The sequence below is a fragment of the Lithobates pipiens genome, unplaced genomic scaffold, assembly GCF_037356315.1.
Source record: "Lithobates pipiens isolate NorthernLeopardFrog02 unplaced genomic scaffold, aLitPip1_a1.2 Scaffold_16, whole genome shotgun sequence".
Lineage (NCBI taxonomy): Eukaryota > Metazoa > Chordata > Amphibia > Anura > Ranidae > Lithobates > Lithobates pipiens.
Window position 1 is genome coordinate 220,360,360 of NW_027507748.1, and position 21,237 is coordinate 220,381,596.

The 21,237-nt window shown below is 40.2% G+C and overlaps 1 protein-coding gene and 1 long non-coding RNA gene across 2 annotated transcripts in view; one reads left to right on the forward strand and one right to left on the reverse strand.

The window, feature by feature from the left end:
* Nucleotides 1-792: 792 nt before the first annotated feature.
* Nucleotides 793-20,441, forward strand: CUNH1orf232 (chromosome unknown C1orf232 homolog). The gene is made up of 4 exons (XM_077481072.1): nucleotides 793-1,495; nucleotides 3,356-3,436; nucleotides 14,318-14,424; nucleotides 17,197-20,441. Exons 1-4 carry the CDS (start codon nucleotides 1,418-1,420, stop codon nucleotides 17,423-17,425), a joined length of 495 nt encoding a protein of 164 aa, XP_077337198.1. The 5' UTR covers nucleotides 793-1,417; the 3' UTR covers nucleotides 17,426-20,441.
* LOC143982402 (uncharacterized) overlaps nucleotides 20,348-21,237 on the reverse strand; it is a 120,255-nt gene continuing 119,365 nt past the window's right edge. Inside the window, exon 2 of the long non-coding RNA XR_013274447.1 lies at nucleotides 20,348-21,090. This is a non-coding gene — a long non-coding RNA (uncharacterized LOC143982402). The remainder of the gene's footprint in view (nucleotides 21,091-21,237) is intronic.

The window sequence follows — 21,237 nt, forward strand, 5'->3', positions numbered from 1 at the left end:
GTTGCCTGGTCTGATGAGTGTCGATTTCAGCTGCGATCAGAATTTGGTGTAAACAACATGAAAGCACGGCTCCTCCTGCCTTGTATTAACGGTTCAGGCTGGTGGTGGTGGTGGTGGTGTAATGGTGTGGGAAATATTGTCTTGGCACACTTAGGCCCCTTAGTACCAAATGAGCATCGTTTAAACGCCATGGCCTACCTGAGTATTGTTGCTGACCATGTCCATCCCTTTATGACTACAGTGTACCCATTTTCTGATGGCTACTTCCAGCAGGATAATGCACCATGTCACAAAGCCCAAATCATCTCACCACTGGTTTCTTGAACATAACAATGATTTCACTGTACTCCAATGGCCCCCACAGTCACCAGATCTCAATCCATTAGAGCACCTTTGGGATGTGCTGGAACAGGAGATTCCCATCATGGATGTGCAGCCGACAAATCTGCAGCAACTGCGTGCTGATATCATGTCAATATGGATGAAAATCTCTGAGGAATGTTTCCAACACCTTGCTGAAGCTACGCCAGGAAGAATTAAGGCAGTTCTGAAGGCAAAACCGGTACTAGCCAGGTGTAACTAATAAAATGGCCGGTAAGTGTATATTATAAAATCCCTTTGAATTAAATTAGGCTACTATTGGAGAGTCTCAAAAGTCTTTACATTTGTTTGTTAACACCATTAACAGAAGTTATCCATTGAAAACAGGCTGTATCATACAAGGGGATGTTGTGTCCTTTAACACAGAACTATTATAAATGACTGCACCACATGATGATGACAGATGTAGACCCGGGCAATGCCAAGTAACAGGTGTTTGCTGGTGTTAAATAGGGACTCACTGATGACAAACATAAAACAGATACATGGATAAGTCAATGAGATGTAAAAAGGCCGTAGCAGGTACAAACTGTTGTCAGATAAATAACATTCACACTCACTGGCAATGCAGGGGACCTGCTAACATATACAAAGCATTTGTCTGCAATTCTCTTCCTAGTCATACATGAGTTTAGTCCCTAGCCTTTTACATGTTGCCCTATCAAATTTCCCCTGTATGAAGATCTTCCTGCAACTTTAATGAGGTCACAAGACCCATGTGTCTCAGAGCCAATTAGGCCAAAGAGCCGTGTACCTGAGATGGTCTGCGTATTGTGAGATGCTATGCACACACAAATTATTGCAGCACAGTGTTAGACACTTGTCTAATGTTGAAAAAGGATTACACATTGAGAGACAAGGTGTATATTTCAAGACGGCGGCTCTAATCTAGGTAATCCAGACTGGGAACCTTTCTGCATTTTACCCCGGCTGTGCTACAGAAAGAAAGCGCTGCAGTTTATGCAACTTTGCAACGCTGAACCCCACATAGGTAGACCAAACATTCTCTTCTCCGTCAGTTGCTGTTTCAGGCATCATGAGTCTCTGGAAGACATATAAAACAAAAGTTTTACAAACATTCGGTACAGAAGAAGATGGAGAAACACTTGAAGAGGTAAGAACAGTAACTTAAGCCAAGCATCTTGAAGTAGATACAGGAAGAATTGGAGAACAAATGTGTCTTATTCATTAATTTGCATGAATTTTTATTTATTTAAAGCATTCAAAGAACAATAATCTGCAATAAATCGTAACAATATTCACTTCAGTCAAAGCAATAAAAACTGATTTGGTTTGCTTGTTAGTCTTTGTCTAGTTGCATTAATACTATTGTATTAGTTGCCATTTACTGATAAAAATGAAGCGAATAATCTGATTACAGTTTTGTACTACAGCATATGCTGGTAGCTAAATTATATGGTATAGTTTGTGAGCCCTAGTAAATAAAGCTGGCCATACATCATACAATTTTCTTGTTCAATTTCCTTTAGATTTAACTTTTAACTATGTAGTACAAGGGCCTACCTGATTGCAGGTTGAAAGTGTTTAGGATTGACCTCATATTATATGGTTTTGGTTAATCTAAAAGAAAATTATTCAAGGAAATTGTATAATGTATGGCCAGCCTTAGTCTTGGCTGTTATTCACTTTTAAAGTGGCAAAGAATAAACTGAAAACGTATTAAACCATAGCACTACACATACATTTATCTGGAAACTGTAATCTGGTTACTATGACTTGTTGCATAGGATGATAGTAGCCTTAGCTCCAATTAAACGATTCAACTGAAGAAGCATTCAAATAAAGTATTTGGCACTTTGACTTGATTTGGTGGCTTTCAATGTTTTTTTGTTGGAGTAAACCAATATAGAATATTCTATAAAATTCTTATATTTTCATGTAGATTTGTTTTTAATGCATTTTCCAATTCAATAAAAATTATGTATATTGGTTGAACTGCATGGACTTGTGTTTTTTTCAAACAAACTATGCAACTATGGAATATCCCAAGACCTCCTGCGCTCTAGCTCCCTTGTCACCTCCTCCCATGCTCGCCTCCAGGATTTCTCCAGAGCTTCTCCCATCCTTTGGAACTCCCTACCCCAATCTGTCCAACTGTCCCCTAATCTATCCATCTTTAGATGATCCCTGAAAACCCTTCTCTTCAAAGAAGCCTATCCTGCTTCTAACTAACACTTTTTTACTTCCTCCATCAGCTCATCCCCCCACAGCTATCACCTTTTGTATCAACTGACCCTTCCTTTTTAGATTGTAAGCTGTAACGAGCAGGGCCCTCTGATTCCTCCTGTACCAAATTGTAATGTAACTGTAATGTCTGCCCCCATGTTGTAAAGTGCTGCTCAAACTGTTGGCGCTATATAAAACCTGTATAATAATAAATAATAATCTAATGAAAAAATATGGGACCAGGACCTCTAATTGTTTTTTCAAACTCAGCTCCTAGAAAAGATGTAGCCAGCAACTCCAGAATCCCATGAAAATCTTTATTTGCTGCATAAAGGTCAAGATTAAAAACAGTTGACACATTTCGGCATACAGCCTTGTTTACAGCATATTCACAAAATGAATGATAGAACATTTACACTACATAACTCATATCAGGATAAGCAGTGTCAATAAAACAATTATTCAATTAAAATCAAAAACTGGCAGATGACTGTTTTTTCAAACTGTTCTTCCAGTGGGAATGGGAAAGCCTTTTCTGACTGGGAAATAGTATCTGCTGTGAAGTTGGCCAGCTATTGGCCATATTGAGAGCTTTTAGATGTCCCATTGTGTACCTTGAGTATTACTGTGTACTCCTAAGAAACACTAGTGTTAAATGTTCTTATCCTAACTTTAATATTCAATGGATGCTTAATAGTTTTTACTCAATCACTCAAATTAGAGAAAAATTTGGTACCTGGGAGCTTACGAATATAAAACAAGGTTGTAATTGTATTATTTATTACAGAGCCACCCTTCAGAAGTAACTGAAAATGAAAACCAGGAAGATGGAGACGAAGGGCTAAATATGTCACAGCTCGCAAGAAAGGTACAAATTTAAGTATAGACTCATAAAAAGAAACATTCTGTATCAGTTCATGTGTGCAGGTGTAAGGGTCAGTTCACACTTGTCTGACATGCTCCCCAACTTTGAGAGTACAAATCGTATCACATGTCAAAATCAATAGTTCCCTATGAGAGCAGTTTTAACTAGTCTGACTTGTGTCGGTCCAACTTTGAAAATGCTTCCTGCACTACTTTGGTCCGACTTTGGCACAATTTCAGCCCATTGATTTGAAGGTATGCTGGGATCATCATCTTAACTGATCTGACTTGTGGCATGTCACTTATGCTCTGAGGATCTTGAGGGGGAACCCCATGTCAAAATAAAAAAAAAACTGCACGACGTCCCTCCCAGATCAATACCAGGCCCTTTAAGTCTGGTATGGATCTTGAGGGGAACCCCATGGCAAAAAAAAAAAAAGGCGTGGGGTCCCCCAAAAGAAACCCCCATGCCATCATTATTTTTTTTTAAACGGCGTGAGGTCCCCCCAAAATCCATACTAGACCCTTGCAGGTCAGGAAAGGGGAGGCGAGCGAGCAACATGCCCTCAACATGGTGGGTGGGTGCTCTATGCCCCCCACCCCAAAGCACCTTGTCTCCATGTTGATGGGGACAAGGGCCTTTTACTGACAACCCTGGGCAGTGGTTTTGGGGGTCTGCAGGCAGGGGGCTTATCAGAATCTGTAAGCCCCCTTTAATAAAAGGACAGCCAGATCCTACCCCTCCCTATGTAATTGAGTATGGGGTGCATTGTACCTCTACCCATTCACCAAAAAAAAAGTGTAGTGTTACAAAAAACAAGAAACAGTTTTAGAAAAGTTCTTTATTAAAAATTAAGAATATCCCCCATTGTAGCTCTGTGTCTTCTTCCTCCGGTCTTTTCCCTCCACTTCTTTCCCTTGGTCTTATCCATCCTCTTCTTCTTCTGGTTCTTCTCCCTCCACTGATGACTTCTTCCGCCGACCTGGTCCTCCTACGATGCTGACTCCCATTGTTGTGTCAGGTCCAGTGTCTGCCAGTTCTTATGTAGCCCTCCTGTCAGGGGGCAGGGTCTCTGGGTGATGTCCCTAGATGGCCACACCCCATGGCTATATAAGAACTGGTAGACACCAGACCTGACCCAACAGTGGGAGCCAGCCAGCATCTGAGGAGAACTGAGTCGGGCAGAGGCAGACGTCATCGGCGGGGGGAGAAGAACCAAGAGAAGAAGCAGAGGCTGAAGAACTGGAGGGAGAAAACCGAAGGAAGAAAACACGGAGCTACGACGGGGCACATTCTTCATTTTTAACAAAGGACTTTTTGAAAACGCAAGAGTGTTTTTTGTAACACTACACTTCTTTTTTTTGGTAAATGGGTAGGGGTACAGTGTACCCAATACTCATTTACATAGGGGGGCACGATCTGGGGGCCTCCATGTTAAAGGGGACTTCCAGATTCCGATGAGCTCCCTGCCCACAGACCCTAAACCTCCGCCTAGGTTTGTCGGGAAAAGGCCATAGTCTGCATCAACATAGGGACAAGGTTGAGGGCATGTGGCCTGGTATGGTCCAGGAATGGGGGGGGGCATTCACTCATCCTTTCCCCTCTTTCCATACCAGACCCTTGTCTGAGCATGCAGCCTGGCAGGTCCTGACAGGCTGCATGCTTGGATAAGGGTCTGGTATGGATTTTGGGGGGTTTGCCCTCAAAATCCACACTGTTTTTTTAATTTCATTTTGGCGTGGGATTCCCCCTTAAGATTCATACCAAACCTTGGTATGGTCGGATCAAAGTCAGGTCCTATTCATTGAAGTTGCATGGAAGTCAGACATGAAGTTGCAGGACAAAGTCGGATCAGGAGTCGTACGACTTTCCTGTAAGATCAGTGTGAACATAACCTAAGGCACAGGGCTGCTCCAGCTAATTTTGCAGTCAAGTGTATGTGGTTTTACCCATATAGACCAGATGACTTTCAGACAGAAAAGCTTTAGTTTGTAAAGTGAGGTAAAAGTAAGAGAAATCTTAATTTAAGATGCCTAATCACTCATACAACACTTTCCTCTGTTAGTTGGAATAGTTGTCCCTTTTTATGACAATTTCCAGGTTCATGTCAGAAAAAAATGTAGTGGATGATTCCTGAAGGAAAAGAAAAATTAACTAAAAGACTGTAGGCAAGACTGGAAATGCTCATCGTCTTTCCCCACTGTTCCACATTGTGAGTGTTATGTGAAAGTAAAAACAGTGAGCTGTGTTTATGTTTTTAGTGTCCATTGGGTGCTCTACAAATAATGTGAAATTACATGACATGTCTTTGGAGATAGTCTTATGGGGAATTTTGTGTCAAGGGATCTTCCAGACCAGCCCATAAAAGTGAGAGTGCCCCAGAAACTTTTTTTTTTCCAAAGACAAAAAAGTTTAAATAGAGACTTGTCAAACTTTGAAAACCAGTAGAAAAATTCCACTGAGAAGAGAAGTTTAAGAAAAGAGGCATATATCTGGAAAAAAACTAAACAAACTAGGGGTGGACAAGCAGACTAGTATTCATCAATAATACTGGACTGAATTATTGGTTCCGGACAGTGGTTCTGTTAATACTTTGTGCCAAACACTGATGGAATATATGGACTACCAATTATTTTCTCACATGTGAGATGAAAAAAATGTACCATAAATGGCTCAGTGACTAGAAAGCAGGTTATTAATTGTGCTGGAAAGAAAGACTTTTAATCCACCATAATTGCCTCCCAGTAAGCAGGAAGATAAGTTTAGTTCTTAAACTAAAAGATTTGTAAGTAAATCAACTGCTATGAGTGGGAAGTACACAATGAATTTGACTACAGTTTTGTGCTCTAGCTTGATGAAAGCCACTTGGACACCAGTGTGGATCTTAATAGAAATCATGTAATCAGTAGAAAATACTTGAGGTAGATCAACTGGTTGAGATTTTTTATATTTAGAATCAGAAAAATCTCTCACAATGACTATCTTAGCACAAAAATGTGTGAATAACATCCGACACTTTGGGAATGGACTGGTGCCAATGGCTAAGTATCCAGAGGTTGCCAGAGAAGAAATAATCTAATGGTAATAGTAATCGAATCCTACCAGCTAGGTAGCTGAATGATAAAAAAAACAAAAAACAGAAGGAGTCCTTAGAAATTTAACACAGACCCTTGCCAAACAGCCTCAAAATGTTTTGGTTGAAGAATATTTTTTACCACTGCGGGAGAAGAGTACCCAAGACATTCTCCCACAGGAGTGATACTTCCTTGGAGCCATCTTAGGAGTCCTAGGAATGTTAAAAAAAATGGCCTGTCCTCCTAACCTTTGCATTTTGAGTATCATACTGCAATAGCAATATGATGAAAACTCAAAACTTTTGCTACATTTTGATTTCCCGAAATGTATATTTTTGGAATCACCTTCTGTTAGATGTGCTTCTAACAAAATGTAACACTTTACCAAACATGCATATATTATTTAAAAGCTGTAGATGTAAACTACTGCATTTACAATTTTTTCACCTTTTTTTTCATCTCAGTGCTACCAATCTCTTCCAGTCACTATTCATGTGCTTACTCCAGCATTGAGTGCACATCATTCCAAACAGTGACAACGGTGAACCACATCAACACAATGTTTGTTGGCATGGCCCCTAGAAGTTTCTATGAGGAATACATATGACAGGGTGACAACACAGGAGTACAATTAAAAGAAAAGTATAGTCAAAGCTCATTTGGCTGTACTTCTCCTGTGGATCACAACAGTGCAGTTCATTCTGCAATCCTGTGACCCGATTTCAGCCGACAGTGGGCTGAAGCCCACTGTCAGCTAATGTCACAGAGCTGGTCCAGGCTCGGGCAAGATTTCCACAATGGAGTCAGGATTCTCCCACATGCATGGACCAGCACCCGGCTCATCCTCTAAGCAAGCGGCTTAGAGCTTGAACCAGCCGTTCCCACCCCCTCCACAGCCACAGCCCAGCACTCTAGTGAGAGCAGGGGAGTCAGAGCAGAGAGTCGGTCAGCTATTAGTCCTCTGCTCAGCCCTTCCTTCTCAAACTGGCTGCTCAGCTGTAGGCTAATTGCCAGCTCTCTCTAGTGACTCACCTGTTGAGGATATCCTGCTCATCAATCCTGCCTACTTAAGCCATTCAGCCCAGATGATCTCTGCCTTCGCCTTCGGTCACATCTCTAGAGACGCTCTCCTATGTTCCTGTTAAGGACTTGCTTGGCTGACATTCCTTCTGGCTCCAGATCCTGCTTGCTGTTTTACTGTGGGTGGTACAGGGGTGTAGTGGGTAACACCCTCATCTAGCAGTAAAAAGGATCGCTGGTTTGAATCCCAACCACGACACTACCTGCCTAGAGTTTGCATGTTCTCCCTGTGCCTGCGTGGATTTCCTCCGGGTACTCCAGTTTCCTTCCACACTCCAAAGACATGCTGGTAGGTTAATTGGCTTCTGGCTAAATTGGCCCTTGTATATGAATGTGGGTTAGGGACCTTAGATTGTAAGCTCCTTGAGGGTAGGGACCAATGTGAACGTACAATGTATATCTTAAGCGCTGTGTAAATTGACGGCGCTATATAAGTACCTTAAATAATAATAATAATAATAATACTACGCTCATCTCTGGCTCCCTGATGTTTTGACTTGTCTGACTATCCATTATGGTTTCTGAACTCTGGCTATGTTATGACTACGTTTACTCTGTTTACCTTTTTATTATTCTTATTCTTTTATTATTAAACAAGTGTGACTTAACTGTACTTCTGTCTCAGTCTGATTCATGGTTTCTGACAGCAGCTCTCTGCTCACAGAGCCCGTGAGAACCGAGCAATTGGAGCTGTTAGATCGATTGGTTATCAGTGTTAGAGGTGCCAGGGGACAGATGCAACATCAGACTGATGCTGCATCCACCTAGGTAAGTATGATTCCTAAAAACAAAAACAAAAACATACATCTCATTTAAGAGAAAGGTACTGAACAATGACACTCTGTAGCAGCAAGTGCATAGACTAGTACCTTCACGTTCCTGATAAGTAGGGTTAGTTATTACAGTGGAACCTTGGATTACGAGCATAATCCGTTCCAGGAGAATGTTTGTAATCCAAAGCACTCGCATAACAAAGTGAGTTTCCCTATAGAAGTCAATGGAAACTAAGATAATTCGTTCGGCATTGACTTCTATTGCATGCAATACCGCATGTGGCCAGAGATGAGGAGCGCCAAAGAGCCTCGGAAATACTCGGGGACAGCTCGGCTGAACTCAGAAACCCTCATAAACTCTTGGGAACGGACTATTTCCAAGCGATTCCGAGTATTTCCGAATGGCTGAGAACCACTCCGAGTGTCACCAGCGCCCCCACACATCTGGCCAAATTCAGTTCTGCACACCCCATTAGCTTGAATTCTGCTCATTTTGCCAGACAACACTCGCAGGTTCCACTGTATTTCTGTGAAAGCTGAAGATTTGAAAAATGTAAAACATCTTTTGAAATGACATTAAAGTGTTAAAGCTTATATGAGATTTTAGTGCTGGAATTTAGATCTTCTTTAACGTATTTTTGTTTTTCCTTTGCCTTTAATCTTGTGTATTAACCACCAAATCGCCATACCTGTACGCTATGGCTAGCTGCCATAACCCCAGTATTTTCTGGCAAGGCGTGCGTTGCAAATTTTGTTTATTTATTTTTTTTGCGATATTGGTCTAAATTGAGGAACAAATTCCTTTTTTTAATATATTTTTTGGGGATATTTATTATAGCAAGAAGTAAAAAATATTGTTTTTTTTTTTTTTTTTCAAAATTGTCACTCTATTTTTGTTTACAGCGCAAAAAATAAAAACCGCAGAGGTGATCAAATACCTCCAAAAGGAAGTTCTATTTGTGGGAAAAAAGCACGTCAATTTTGTTTGGGTGCAACTTCGCATGACTGCGCAATTATCAGTTAAAGCAATGCAGTGCTCTATCACAAAAAGTGCTCTGGTCGGGATCAGGGGTAAATCCTTCCAGGGCTGAAGTGGTTGAAGGAGAATTTATTTATTTTTTTCAATCATTTTTTTTTATTGCATTTTAGTGTAAATCTGAGGTCTTTTTTTACCCCAGATCTCATATTTAGGAGGTCCTGTCATGCTTTTTTTATATTACAATGGTATGTTTACATTCCTTCTAATAGGAATAAAAGTGACCCAATTTAAAAAAAAATTTAAACTGTGGCAAAATAAAAAATGTAACGTAAAATGAATAAGAAAAAAAAATAATTTTTTAAAGCACCCCATCACAGCCGGCTCGCATGCAGAAGCGAAAGCATATGTGAGTAGCACCCGCATATGAAAAAGGTGTTCAAACCACACATGTGAGGTATCGCCCGCGATTGTTAGACAGAGAGAGCTATAATTCTAGCCCTAGACCTCCTCTGCAACTCAAAACTGGTAACCTATAGAAATTTTAAAACTTTGCCTATGGAGATTTTTTAAGGGTAAAAGTTTGTCACCATTCCACGAGCAGGCGCAATTTTGAAGTGTGACATGTTGGGTATCAAGTTACTTAGTGTTACATTATCTTTCACAATATATATAATATAATAGCTTTCCTGCTGTCTTATTTTTTAATTCAAAAAAGTGTATTTTTTCCACAAAAAGTGCACTTGTAAGAAGGCTGCACCAATATGGTGTTACAGAAAGTATTGCAATGATTGCCCTTTTATTCTCTAGGGTATTAGAAAAAAAAATATATATATATATATATATAATGTTTGGGGGTTCTAAGTAAATTTTCTAGCAAAAGAAAATTATTTTAACTTGTAAACAAGTGTAAAAATGAGGCTCGGTCTTTAAGTGGTTAATCAGCCAAACGATACTAGCATCCAGCCATTTTATATATTTTCATCTTCCACTAACTTTTATTTAATAAAAAGATTTGAAATTCGGAAACTGAAACTTTAAATAATTATACTTTGAATAAATACCACTACCATGGGTTTATAAAATCTATAATTTTCTAGGTATTGAAAACTTATAAACAGATACTGAAAGTTTTGGTTCTAAAATAGTTTACTGTAGTATGTATCTTTAAAGCAATTTTAAAGTGAACCTAAAGTCTTCAGGTTTACATGTCCAGGATGATAGCTAAAAAAACCTCAAAGGAGTGATGTACTTACCTGTAATATGGAAAAGGCTGCCACAAGCGTCCACATCCCTGCTAATTCTGGCTTTCAGTTGCAGTGGGTTGTATCAATTGGCTGGTTTGGCAAAGCAGACAGTCTGTGCTTCTGCTAAACAGACCATTTTTTTTTTTACATCAAATTTAAATAGGAACTTAACAAAAATATTAAAAACGGCACAAAGACAGCCCTTTGTCTCTTCTCCCCCTACCACGGCATTACCTTAACTGGAGTTTGCATGCACGGGATGGCGTCCTTATGCCACCTACCAATCAAGAAGCCAAAACTCCGGCACACAGAAGTAACCAGAGTGAAGATGATTTAACTGCCACATCGCTGGAATGGGTAAATGAGTGTATCTGTAAGTTAAGTTCCACTTAAATAAAAACACTATATTGTATATAAAAATATTTAAAGGTAGGTTTATAGAGACCTATAATACCCAAGACCCAAACAGAGGATGAATCCTTCTGGAGAGACAATCCATGCAGCAATTAGGAGTTGACATTGACTTGACGACACCAATTAATAATAATTGCATATAAATGACTGGGTTCATGAAAAAAATCTAATATATTTTTAGCTTATTGTAATTTGGCAGGGTAACACAGGTTTATAACTATACTATGCTTTTGTTTATCTTTACTTATTCTAAAGTCTTACATGTTAGCTTGCAATTCAGGGGTCAGAAGTCACATGAGTTGCTGTCTGTCAATTGCCTGACCCTACACACTGTTTTTCCAGCTTTTGAAAATACAGCATGTGAGTTCAAACAGTTGTCAGGGTGGAATATTTAGACGTTACAGGACCTCTGACCCCCTTGAGCATCCTGCTCAAAATGAATAAAGCTAAATAAGAAAACAAACATACGGTAAATATTTCATAGTCGTGTATGAACAACTGCAACCGGCATATGATATATAGGAAAATTGTAGCTATAAATGGGTACCTCTAAACAGAAAATAGTTTGTTGCTTGGGTTGACCTGTACAAGACTGGTGTGAACTTTACATCACTGGCTGATTCCTAAAGAATCATCAGGTATAACTGGAATAACTCAGTGGAACACGTGGACTGGGCCATATGTCAAACTGGTCCACAGTGAACAATTCCCAGCTTTTTTTAAGGAGATTACCTCCTGTCTAACCGTGTTGGGTATTCTTGGTATGGTCCTTACAGGAAAAAATTTTGTAATCATTCTGAATCCAGAATGTGTACACCTATTCATCATTTCAGTGAAAACATTACCTCTATAATAATTCTAGCATCTTTACATCCACTTTCTATTTTTGAGTAATATATTTACCAAAAAGTTACTGACATTAATGTGGAACTTTAGTCAGAAAATGAAGTCCTGCTAGATCACTTCAGGCTAGACCCTTTTGCAGGTATAGCTATGTAAAACATAAAAAATAAGTGCCTATACTTTTTAAAATCCAGTTACACACTGTGCTCTCTTTTTTTTCATCACTGCCAAATTTGTAAAAGGCCAATTTGCTGACAGTCTAAAGATTAAAGTGGAGGAAACCCATCAATTTAACAGTTTGAAAAAACAATTACATTCTCAGCATGTCAGGAATGCAAAATATCACATTTGCTTGTGTTTTCAACCACACTGTCAAACCATCAAATGGTTGGTGTCATAGCTGATCACATATGTAACACCTTGGCAGTTGCAGATAAAACAGATGTCAGCTTCCTTGGCTGAAAAGGATAAGAGGGTTTAGTTTTGCTTTAACTGTGGCTCAGGGTTCTGAGCTTCAACAAAATGGCAGCCTCCAGCAAAAAGAAACAGGAGCAATGCTGGAGACAATTTATAGCACACACACTAATGTGGGTAGCATAATTATTATTATGGAATGTATGTTCCTTTCTAAAGAACGTTATTTTTAATCAATTGTTATGAGTACATTTCCATTTGGCTACTTCATTCTAAGCCACATGTGTCAAACACAAGGCCGTGGGATGAATCCGGCTCTCCGGGCCATTTCATGCAGGGCCGGTGCTACCACTAGGCAAACTAGGCAGCCGCCTAGGGTGCACTGGTGCCATGGGGTGCCCGGCCACTTATTTCCCCCTGCATGCTCTGCAGGCTGCAGCATGTAACTAACTCATTCTCAGGCAGCTGCTCCATTTGGCCGGTAGTGTAATTAGAGGCACAGCGCAGCACTGGAGCCAGCGCTAGAGGAAGCAGAGTCAACACTTCCTGTATAGTGCCACCCCCTGTCATATGGGCAGGGCAAAGGGGGTGGAGTCAGGGGTGGAGCCAATGGGGGCGGAAAAATGAGGTTTCGCCTAGGCTGTCAAAAATCCTTGCACCAGTCCTGGTTTCATGTGGCCCTCGCACCCAGGGATCTTTTTCAGCGGGAGTCCTCCACTCTCTATTCACCACTGTCACTTGTAAAGAAAAAAGGCTTCTGTGTTTACACGGGCAGCTTTCCTCTGGGTGGCTCACACAGAGCCCTGCCTGCCCTACACTTACAGCGGGGACAAAGGAAATGCAGGCACAGTGTGGGATGGAGCATCACGTGGTAAGCTTCACTGTGATCTCCTTCAGTGCTCAGGTACACAAATTCTGACCAATGATCTCCCTACAGAGGAGAGAGAGAGGCAAAGCTGCCTACACTGCCAGGAGGTACTAGAGCCGGGCCAGGTAGGTGAAATGAGTAAAAGCTTTTGGGGAGGGGTAGAGATGAGGCCTGTTGCAGATGATGTGTGCAGAGGTGGGGGGGTGGGGGAGAGTGGCACAGACATCAGGGCCTGAGGAGAGGTGGAGGTGAGATGTGGACAGTCTGAAAGAGAGCTGAGCCATGGCATAGCACACCTCCAAACCATGCACTCTGTATGTAGCGCACTCCACAACCCTGCACTGTGTACGTAGCGCAACAATGAACTCTGTAACTCCCTGAAAGCCACACAAACAGTTCTCCTGGAATTTATTGCCCCTTTAAGATCCTGCCGCTGTGCAATTTGGCCACAGCCACCATTCAATGCGGTTTGGGGGGGAGGGGGTGGTTGAGTTCCTGCACCTATTCTATGAGGAATAAAGCCCTAGATAAATTAATATAGTCTTATAGATACAACCAACCCCTTGAAGACAACCACAATGTTGATGCAGCCCGTGATGAAATTGAGATTGACACCCCTGCGCTGAGCCCTTTAAAGCAATATTAATGCAGTATTAACCTTGAAAACTGCTCGCCTTGGGGTGGCTCTATTTTGGATGGAGAAGCAACAGGGACACCTTTGGATAGCAGCATTGCCAGTCTGGGTGAGGGTAGCATTGGCTGCACTAGCAGATTTAGCTATACTAACAAAATTAAGTTAAACGAACAATTTATAATCAGTTAAGACAACAGTTTTGTTCCTTTTGGCATAAAGATTTTACATAAATGAGTAAAGCTGATTATATTGTAAATACCTCTGTCCATGTTAAATGGCTTGTCTAAACCTTCTGATTGCTACATCTGCAGTACAGCTAGTTCTTTTGAAAAAACAGAGTTATTGGAGAGATCAACAGGTGAAAAAATAAATAAATACTAAAAAAAGGAAAACAAATGCAGCCGAAACATTTAAGATTTTGCAAGCTGCAATATATGATTTTTTTGTTTTGATTTTACTACTGCTTTAAAAGTCTTAAAAAGCTATTAGTGTTTTTCCATAGACGCATGCTTCCTCTCCATTTTAACTATGCCCAAGTGTTCATATGCTACCTATTCACAGGTCCAAGGAGCTTTTGGTTGGAGCAGTGTTACTTCATTGTTCTCTAAAGATGATGACCACAGAACAGATCAGGATGTTGACCAAATGGCAGAGCAAGCACCAGAACAGTAAGTATGAATTCACACAAGGGTACATTCATACATATGTGCATTACTTGTGATTTTGCCTGAACTTATATGCGTTAATGCAAGGTTTCTACCCATACATTACACAGAATAGGGGAGGAAAATGGAAAAGCAAAGATCAAAATATAGCTACATGGGCTAACTGGAAAGTGTATAAACAGTTAACTAATTATCCTACAGAAAAGGGGATACATTATCTTTCTGGTACAAATATGTATTTAGTTCTGATTGGCTTATTTCTGGGACCCTTTGGGTCAGTAGGAATCTTCTTTAAATAGATCCTCCCTCACTTTAAAGCACAAACCCAAGTTTGGACCATAGATATTACTGTAAGGTCTACTGGTCCTCTTGTTCACTTATTGTTGAATCTTCCCCAACTAAAAATTACACATGAAGCTTGATATACTGTAATCATCACTTAATATCCTAGCCTGTACAAGGAAAGCTTATCCTTGTCTTTTTGTTGATTGTATCTTTTCTTTCTTTACTTAAATCAATATTGGAGAAGGGACTATAGGAAGTAAAAATCCCTCCAACCAAAATGAGCATAGTAGAACTACTGAAGGTCTTCCCATATCTCATTTCATCACATATCCCAAAAATAGGACTATGTCTCAGTTTAGGATAGAGTCCCAAGCCATGCAGATCATTCCTTTATGCTGCAATGGCCAAATGTGCATTCAGAACCGATGGTATATAGTCCGAATATAGCCTCATAATACAGAGCCATTCATTTTTATAGAACGTAGAAGGTTTTTATAATTCTCTCTGCTGCTGCTGTGGAGATTCAACTTTTTATTGGCCTGGGTGACCATTGTGACTGTGACAGAAAAAGAGAAATCCAATATTTTACAGTTGTCATTTGAACAGTGGGGACACCCGTTAAAGTGACAGCTATCTTAAAGAAGAGATGTTTTATCCAATTTCCAGTTTGGTCTTCGAAACCAAAAATGAAGGGAAATTTCCTCAACAAAATGGGGACAGCATTAAAAGAGGGTATTGACCCTTCCTTAAGCTAGATACACACAGGCTGAAAAATGTCCAGTGTAGCGGGTATACTATGTAAACTAGAACTAGAACTTTTGAGGCTAGACATACAAGGGAGCAGTGATTGCTGGCTTGGCTACATAGAACCAGTATGCAGGACAGGAGTTAAGAATTCAGAGGCTGCAAGCTTGTTCATGGTAAGTGACTCACTAGATAATGAATGAGGATCAGGGCGGTACATCAAGGTCTGGATCTTTAAAACAATATGTCACCGGTGTCTGCTACCATATTTTTATTCCCCACAGTTTTACTTCAGTGAAAAATAACACACAAAGTTTTGGGGAAATTCTGCAATACAGTACAATGATGCAAACAGGCTCCATGGCAGTAAAGTTGTTTGCGACACAAAATGCATTTTACTACAGAAAAGCACATAGATTTTATTGTTAAATAAAGTGAGTCCTAATGTGAACTGTGTAAAAAGAACTTATAAATAAGTATAAGACGTATATAAGAGCAAAGTGCTAGACCCATATCAATTGTTGGACAGTGTCTGGCAACCACAAAGTGGCGACTAATTATACATGTGGGGTAATTATGGAATTTGTATAATTTTTTTTTTTTTTAATCTCTATTTTTATCCTAATTAAAGTAGTTTACCCCCACTTCCATTCATCTGAAGCTGGTCATACATGGTTCAGTTTTTTTTTTTTTTGGTTCAGCCAGCTGGCTGATCAAAACAAAACCAGAACCAATTCCCCGATCCACACATTCGAGGTAGATGTGGCAAACCGCCCCACTGTATTATTGTATTCTGACAATGGGACTTCACCGCTGTCAGAATACACAGATCAATGCTGCAGCCAATTGGCTGCATGTGCTGTCCGAGTGAAAATTTACAGACAAACTGATTCATGGGAAGTTGATCGATAAATGAACTTCTCATGAATGGGAACGGCCATACATGGATCTAAATTTGTCTGGGTTCTGCTGAACCAGCCACATTTTAATTTATGTATGAGCACCTTTACAGCAGAACAGGAAGTTTATAAATCAGTTGTCCCTAGGAAAGGAAGAACTAGACAGCAATAAATACCTGACAGTATCTAACCTTTTACCACTGTACTAAAATAAATGTTGTCATTGCTGTGGCCCTGTTGTGCAGATGTTCCATTACTACCTGTCCCTTTACAATTCTGTTTTTACCCTTCCATACCCAGTTGGGGAAAAAAAGGAGAAACAGTAGCATACACATATTTAAAAGAACACTGCACTTCCCTAAAACAAATATATAACATATCATTAATATACAAGCCACTCAACTGTGATTATTCTATTAATATGGCATTTGGGAAGTGTTCTGTAAACCATTGCTGTAAAAAATCTAATTTCTGGCATCTCCTGCAATAGAAGTTTTATTTTTACTGAGATACTCTCAAGACTCAGTCTCCCCTAAAAGGATGCAGACGCTACATCTTTTCTCATTACAACACTGAGATTGCAACAGCTGAAGGCTGACCCTCCCAGTCAGTCAAACAGAAAGGTATCACGCTACAAAAAGGTTTACTAAAGTCCTAGCAAAGTATATACTGTAGGTAACTCAAAGGAAACTGTTCTAGTCTCATTAAACATGAAGTTATATTTTAAACAGCATTCTCTCTTTGGTCTTTACCAGTGAAACACTGCTTTGTACAGACATCACCTTCAAACACCACTCTTTTAATGAGAAAATACAAAACTTACAGTCATCATTTATTTTTTCTGTAGAGCTCCTCCGTCACGCTCTCTAGATCACCCCTCGGAAAAGCGATCATCAGCTCTTTGGGGTGTCTTCACTAACCGGTGGCAGCAGAAAACTTCTGAGCACTCCGAGGCAAAAGGGGTGCTGGCAGATCCTCCGGCAGAGCAAAATGAAGCCCATCATGTAGAGGAAACACCCTTCAAGTGGAATTTTCTCACCACTAAATTAGCAGAGCTGAGAAGCAAGAGTGATTAAAGACTACACCTTAGTGAGAAAATGACTGAAGGCAGTTCCCCCAAGGAACTGTATGACTAAGCAATCTTGTGCCTTAGTACAAATGTTGGACACAAGCACAACTGGAAACTACCAATAGTCCATATATATGTGACATAAATATCAAGCGGGTAAAAATTCTGTTAAAACTAGTTTTCATCTCCTGGAGGTTTCATTGTTGTTTCTCCTATGCTTCTGCTGTAATTTTACTGGTGTATAGTTCACGCCATGAATATATGTACTGCTGTATACGTATTAGGCCTGTACCTTTTGAATTTAAATGTGATACCAAAATGAAAAGAAATACAATGTTAGACTTGGATTTAAAAGTAAAAATAATAGGAAGAGATGCAAATGACAATCCTCCAATGACCTCAGACAGTTCTATCAAAAAATCATACAGCTGTGGTTTCAGTTCTCTTGGACAGGAATACAGAAACATTACAAGCCCATGTCTAGAACTTCATATTGCACAATATCCTCCTTCCCTTACCAATCCTTAAATGGCATACAATTAACCTGAACATTTGTTTCTCATTCCTAACATATCCACACACCTTAGGTAGCAGATAAATGTTTTATTAGGAATTAAATAGTGAAAGTTTTTGTTGACTTGACTGGACTAACATGATCCTGTCCTAATCTACACCTGTTGAATGTACTTTGACAAGTATGGCTTAAAGTGGTTGTAAACCTCAGACATGAAATGCGAAAGGGGGGGTTGAGAACTCTGATGTGAATGGTTTGGGGAACTGGAGACTCTGCATATCCTTCTATAGCAGGGGTTCTATAGCAGGGGTAGGGAACCTCGGCTCTCCAGCTGTTTTGAAGCTACAAGTCCCATGAGACATTGCAAGACCCTAACAATCACAGGCATGACTTCTAGATGCAGAGGCATGATGGGATTTGTAGTGTCAAATAGTATGTACTTGTTTAATTTAAGAGCACTAATTTCTGTCTGCTGCTTTGTTCCTCTCCTATCCTATCAGCATGAATCACTTCTGACAAGTTTTCCTGACACCAAGAGAATGGTGACATGGGAGAAATATCCATCAGATTCAAAGACTCAGCTCTGTTTCTGTGTGCTGTGTGGAGGGGGGGGGGGGGTATGTCTCTTCCCTCCAATCAGTTTTTAGAGCTTTCCTTTACTGAGCTGTGCAGAGTGTAACTTCAGCTCAACGCATCCATTTTTCTGAACTCTCAGACAAGCTTATAAATTCTGGACTTTGAGCGGATGCAAAGAAGAGAAGACTGCAGATAGACAGATATAACCTATGTAGAAGGATAGTCCCTTCACTGGGTATATGGAAGGGTTTACAACCATTTTAAAGCTGGTGATTTAAAAAAACAAAAAGCACCAGCAACTATGCTTACCAAAATTGAAAAGTGTCTCATGTGTCGTGTCTTTTGTGTTCGCTTGAAATTTGAAGCCCTCTGCCCCAGATGCCCTCTGATCTTTTCTTTCTGCTGGGTTAATATGAGTGGCTGCACATGTGACAGGCACTAGTCAAGTGCCGACTTTGGACACCCCTTCCATCCATTCATAGGAGCTGTACTATTGGTTCCCTCATTAAAATGTGCTCTATGAATGGAGGACTGCCTCCTCCTATCACAGAAGACTTTTCATTGTGGGAACTCATAGTACGGCTTCAATAATTAGAGCACAGGAGCAGAAAGGGCATGCATATTTGGCACTTGAGACATTCATATTAGTTGGCACAGATGCAGACATTCATATTAACCCCCACAGCACTGGAAGATCACCACTATCTGGGGCAGAGGACCTAGGATTGTTCAATTGAGCACAGTAGTCATCAGCACATGGGGCACTCTTCATTCATGGTAAGTACTGTCCCTGGTGCTGCTTCTGGGTCCACTGGCTTAAAAAAACACTGCTCCTAGAGGAGTTTAGATTTTTATTTTTATTTTTTAGAAGCAACCAATGTTATCCTATGTGTTCATGCAAACTAAGTCGTTTAGAAGCATGATTTAAGCTCAGTGTTTAGAGGCAGAAAAACAAGCCTTCTGTTTTGAGGGTGCTTTTCTGTCCGAAAAAACACTAAATGCTGGTAAAAAAAAAAACGGATGAAATTAGCGCTTTTCTCTGCCAAGAGCAATTATGTTTTTTTAAGCCAATGTACATGGAACCTTTAAAAAAATATATTTTCAGTAGACTTCAGTCTTAAAGCGGTTGTAAACCCTTTTTGTTGATTTTTACCAATAGGTAAGCCTAGAATAAGGCTTACCTATAGGTAGTGGATATATCTCCTAAACGTGCGCAGTTTAGGAGTTATTTCACTTGTAGTGCACCAATGATGTCATGCCATGACTGACAGCTCCCGCTCGCAAGCGGGAGTGACGTCACGCGACTCCGGCCAGTCACAGAGCCGGAGTCCGTGGCCCTGGAAGGAAGAGGGTCGAAGATGGACATGGTCTACTCACGGGACAACGCGGGCTTCGTTTGCCGGTAAGTGTTGTATAATGGGCTAGTATGCGACGCATACTAGCCCATTTTGCTTTTCAGTTGCAGGCTTTGCGGGGATCAAAAGGGGAAGTAAAATCCATCGGGGTTTACTTCCTCTTTAAATGAGGATAAGTATAACGGGTTATTAGCTGACAAATTCCAGCCAGGTTGATTAAACAATTGATCTACAAAGATGCTTAGTCACCTTCCCCAACAATCTTCCTGGCTATTATTTAAACCTGACAAAATAGCAGCTATTAGAGGATGGACATTACATTTCTCTCTAACTGTATATCAAATTCCTATTAGTAAAATGATTCTGGGTTGTGTGTTTGTATGTTATAAATGTGTAATTCTCATTAGTCGCCAGTATCTGATAACAAAAACTATCTCATGGTTCATGTGAAAGGGATATAAACACACAGTTTTGTTGACTGAGGTTGTTAATGTTGATTTCATTTTTAATTACATGGAATGTACATGTTTGCATTGTCGTTAAATAAATTCATGTGTACATGAAACCATTATGAGACAGATTAGGTTGCTGCTGTTAATTGGGTTGTTTATGAAGCACTGATGTCTTTAAAAGGCTAGAAGATAAACTCTCATATATACTTAATAAATATGCTGGAAGATATGGTTTTAAGATGGCTGTACCTCCTTAAGATGACCGTACCTCTGTATATATCTATATATATATATATATATCTATATATATATATATATATATATATATATATACATATATATATATACAGTCACCATTTCTTGCCATATGATCCAGAAGCTTGGTTGGAGAATTGAATGCAATCACTGGATTTAAAATCTGTTCTAGATGGGGCAACAGTTTTGCACAGAGCAGCCTGGATCCTCCTTATCTCAGCCCTATCTTTGCTACTCCTGGCCCCTCCTTCCTTTGAGTGTCCCTCAGCCAGGAGCCTGCTACAGGGGATACCGGAGCCGAGTCATAGCTCTGTGTATCCATTCAGACATGGAGCCCTGACCTGGTCCCTCCATCTCCCCTGATTGGCTGACTGATTTTGATTGACAGCCGTGGGAGCCAATCAGGAGGAATCTCTGGGACAGCTAAGCCACTCGTGGACATCGCTGGAAAGAGAAGGGGCTCAGATAAGTAATTAGGGGGCTTCTGGGGACACTGCTACACACAGAAGGTTTTTCTTATCTTATTGCATTCTATGCATTAAGGTAACAAAAAACCTTCTGCTTTTACAACTCCTTTAAGCTGGGTACATACAGTCTGAATATTGGCCAGTTCAGCAGGATTTAGCCAACATTTGAACCATGTCTAAGGCCCAGCTTTTGTCAAAGG

Bases quoted from the DNA above. Each gene is read 5' to 3' on its own strand.
- CUNH1orf232 (XM_077481072.1), top strand. From the start codon at position 1,418: ATGAGTCTCTGGAAGACATATAAAACAAAAGTTTTACAAACATTCGGT. The intron at 1,496-3,355 runs GTAAGAACAGTA...TATTTATTACAG, and splicing joins ATGGAGAAACACTTGAAGAG to AGCCACCCTTCAGAAGTAAC. The intron at 14,425-17,196 runs GTAAGTATGAAT...TTTTTTCTGTAG, and splicing joins GCAGAGCAAGCACCAGAACA to AGCTCCTCCGTCACGCTCTC.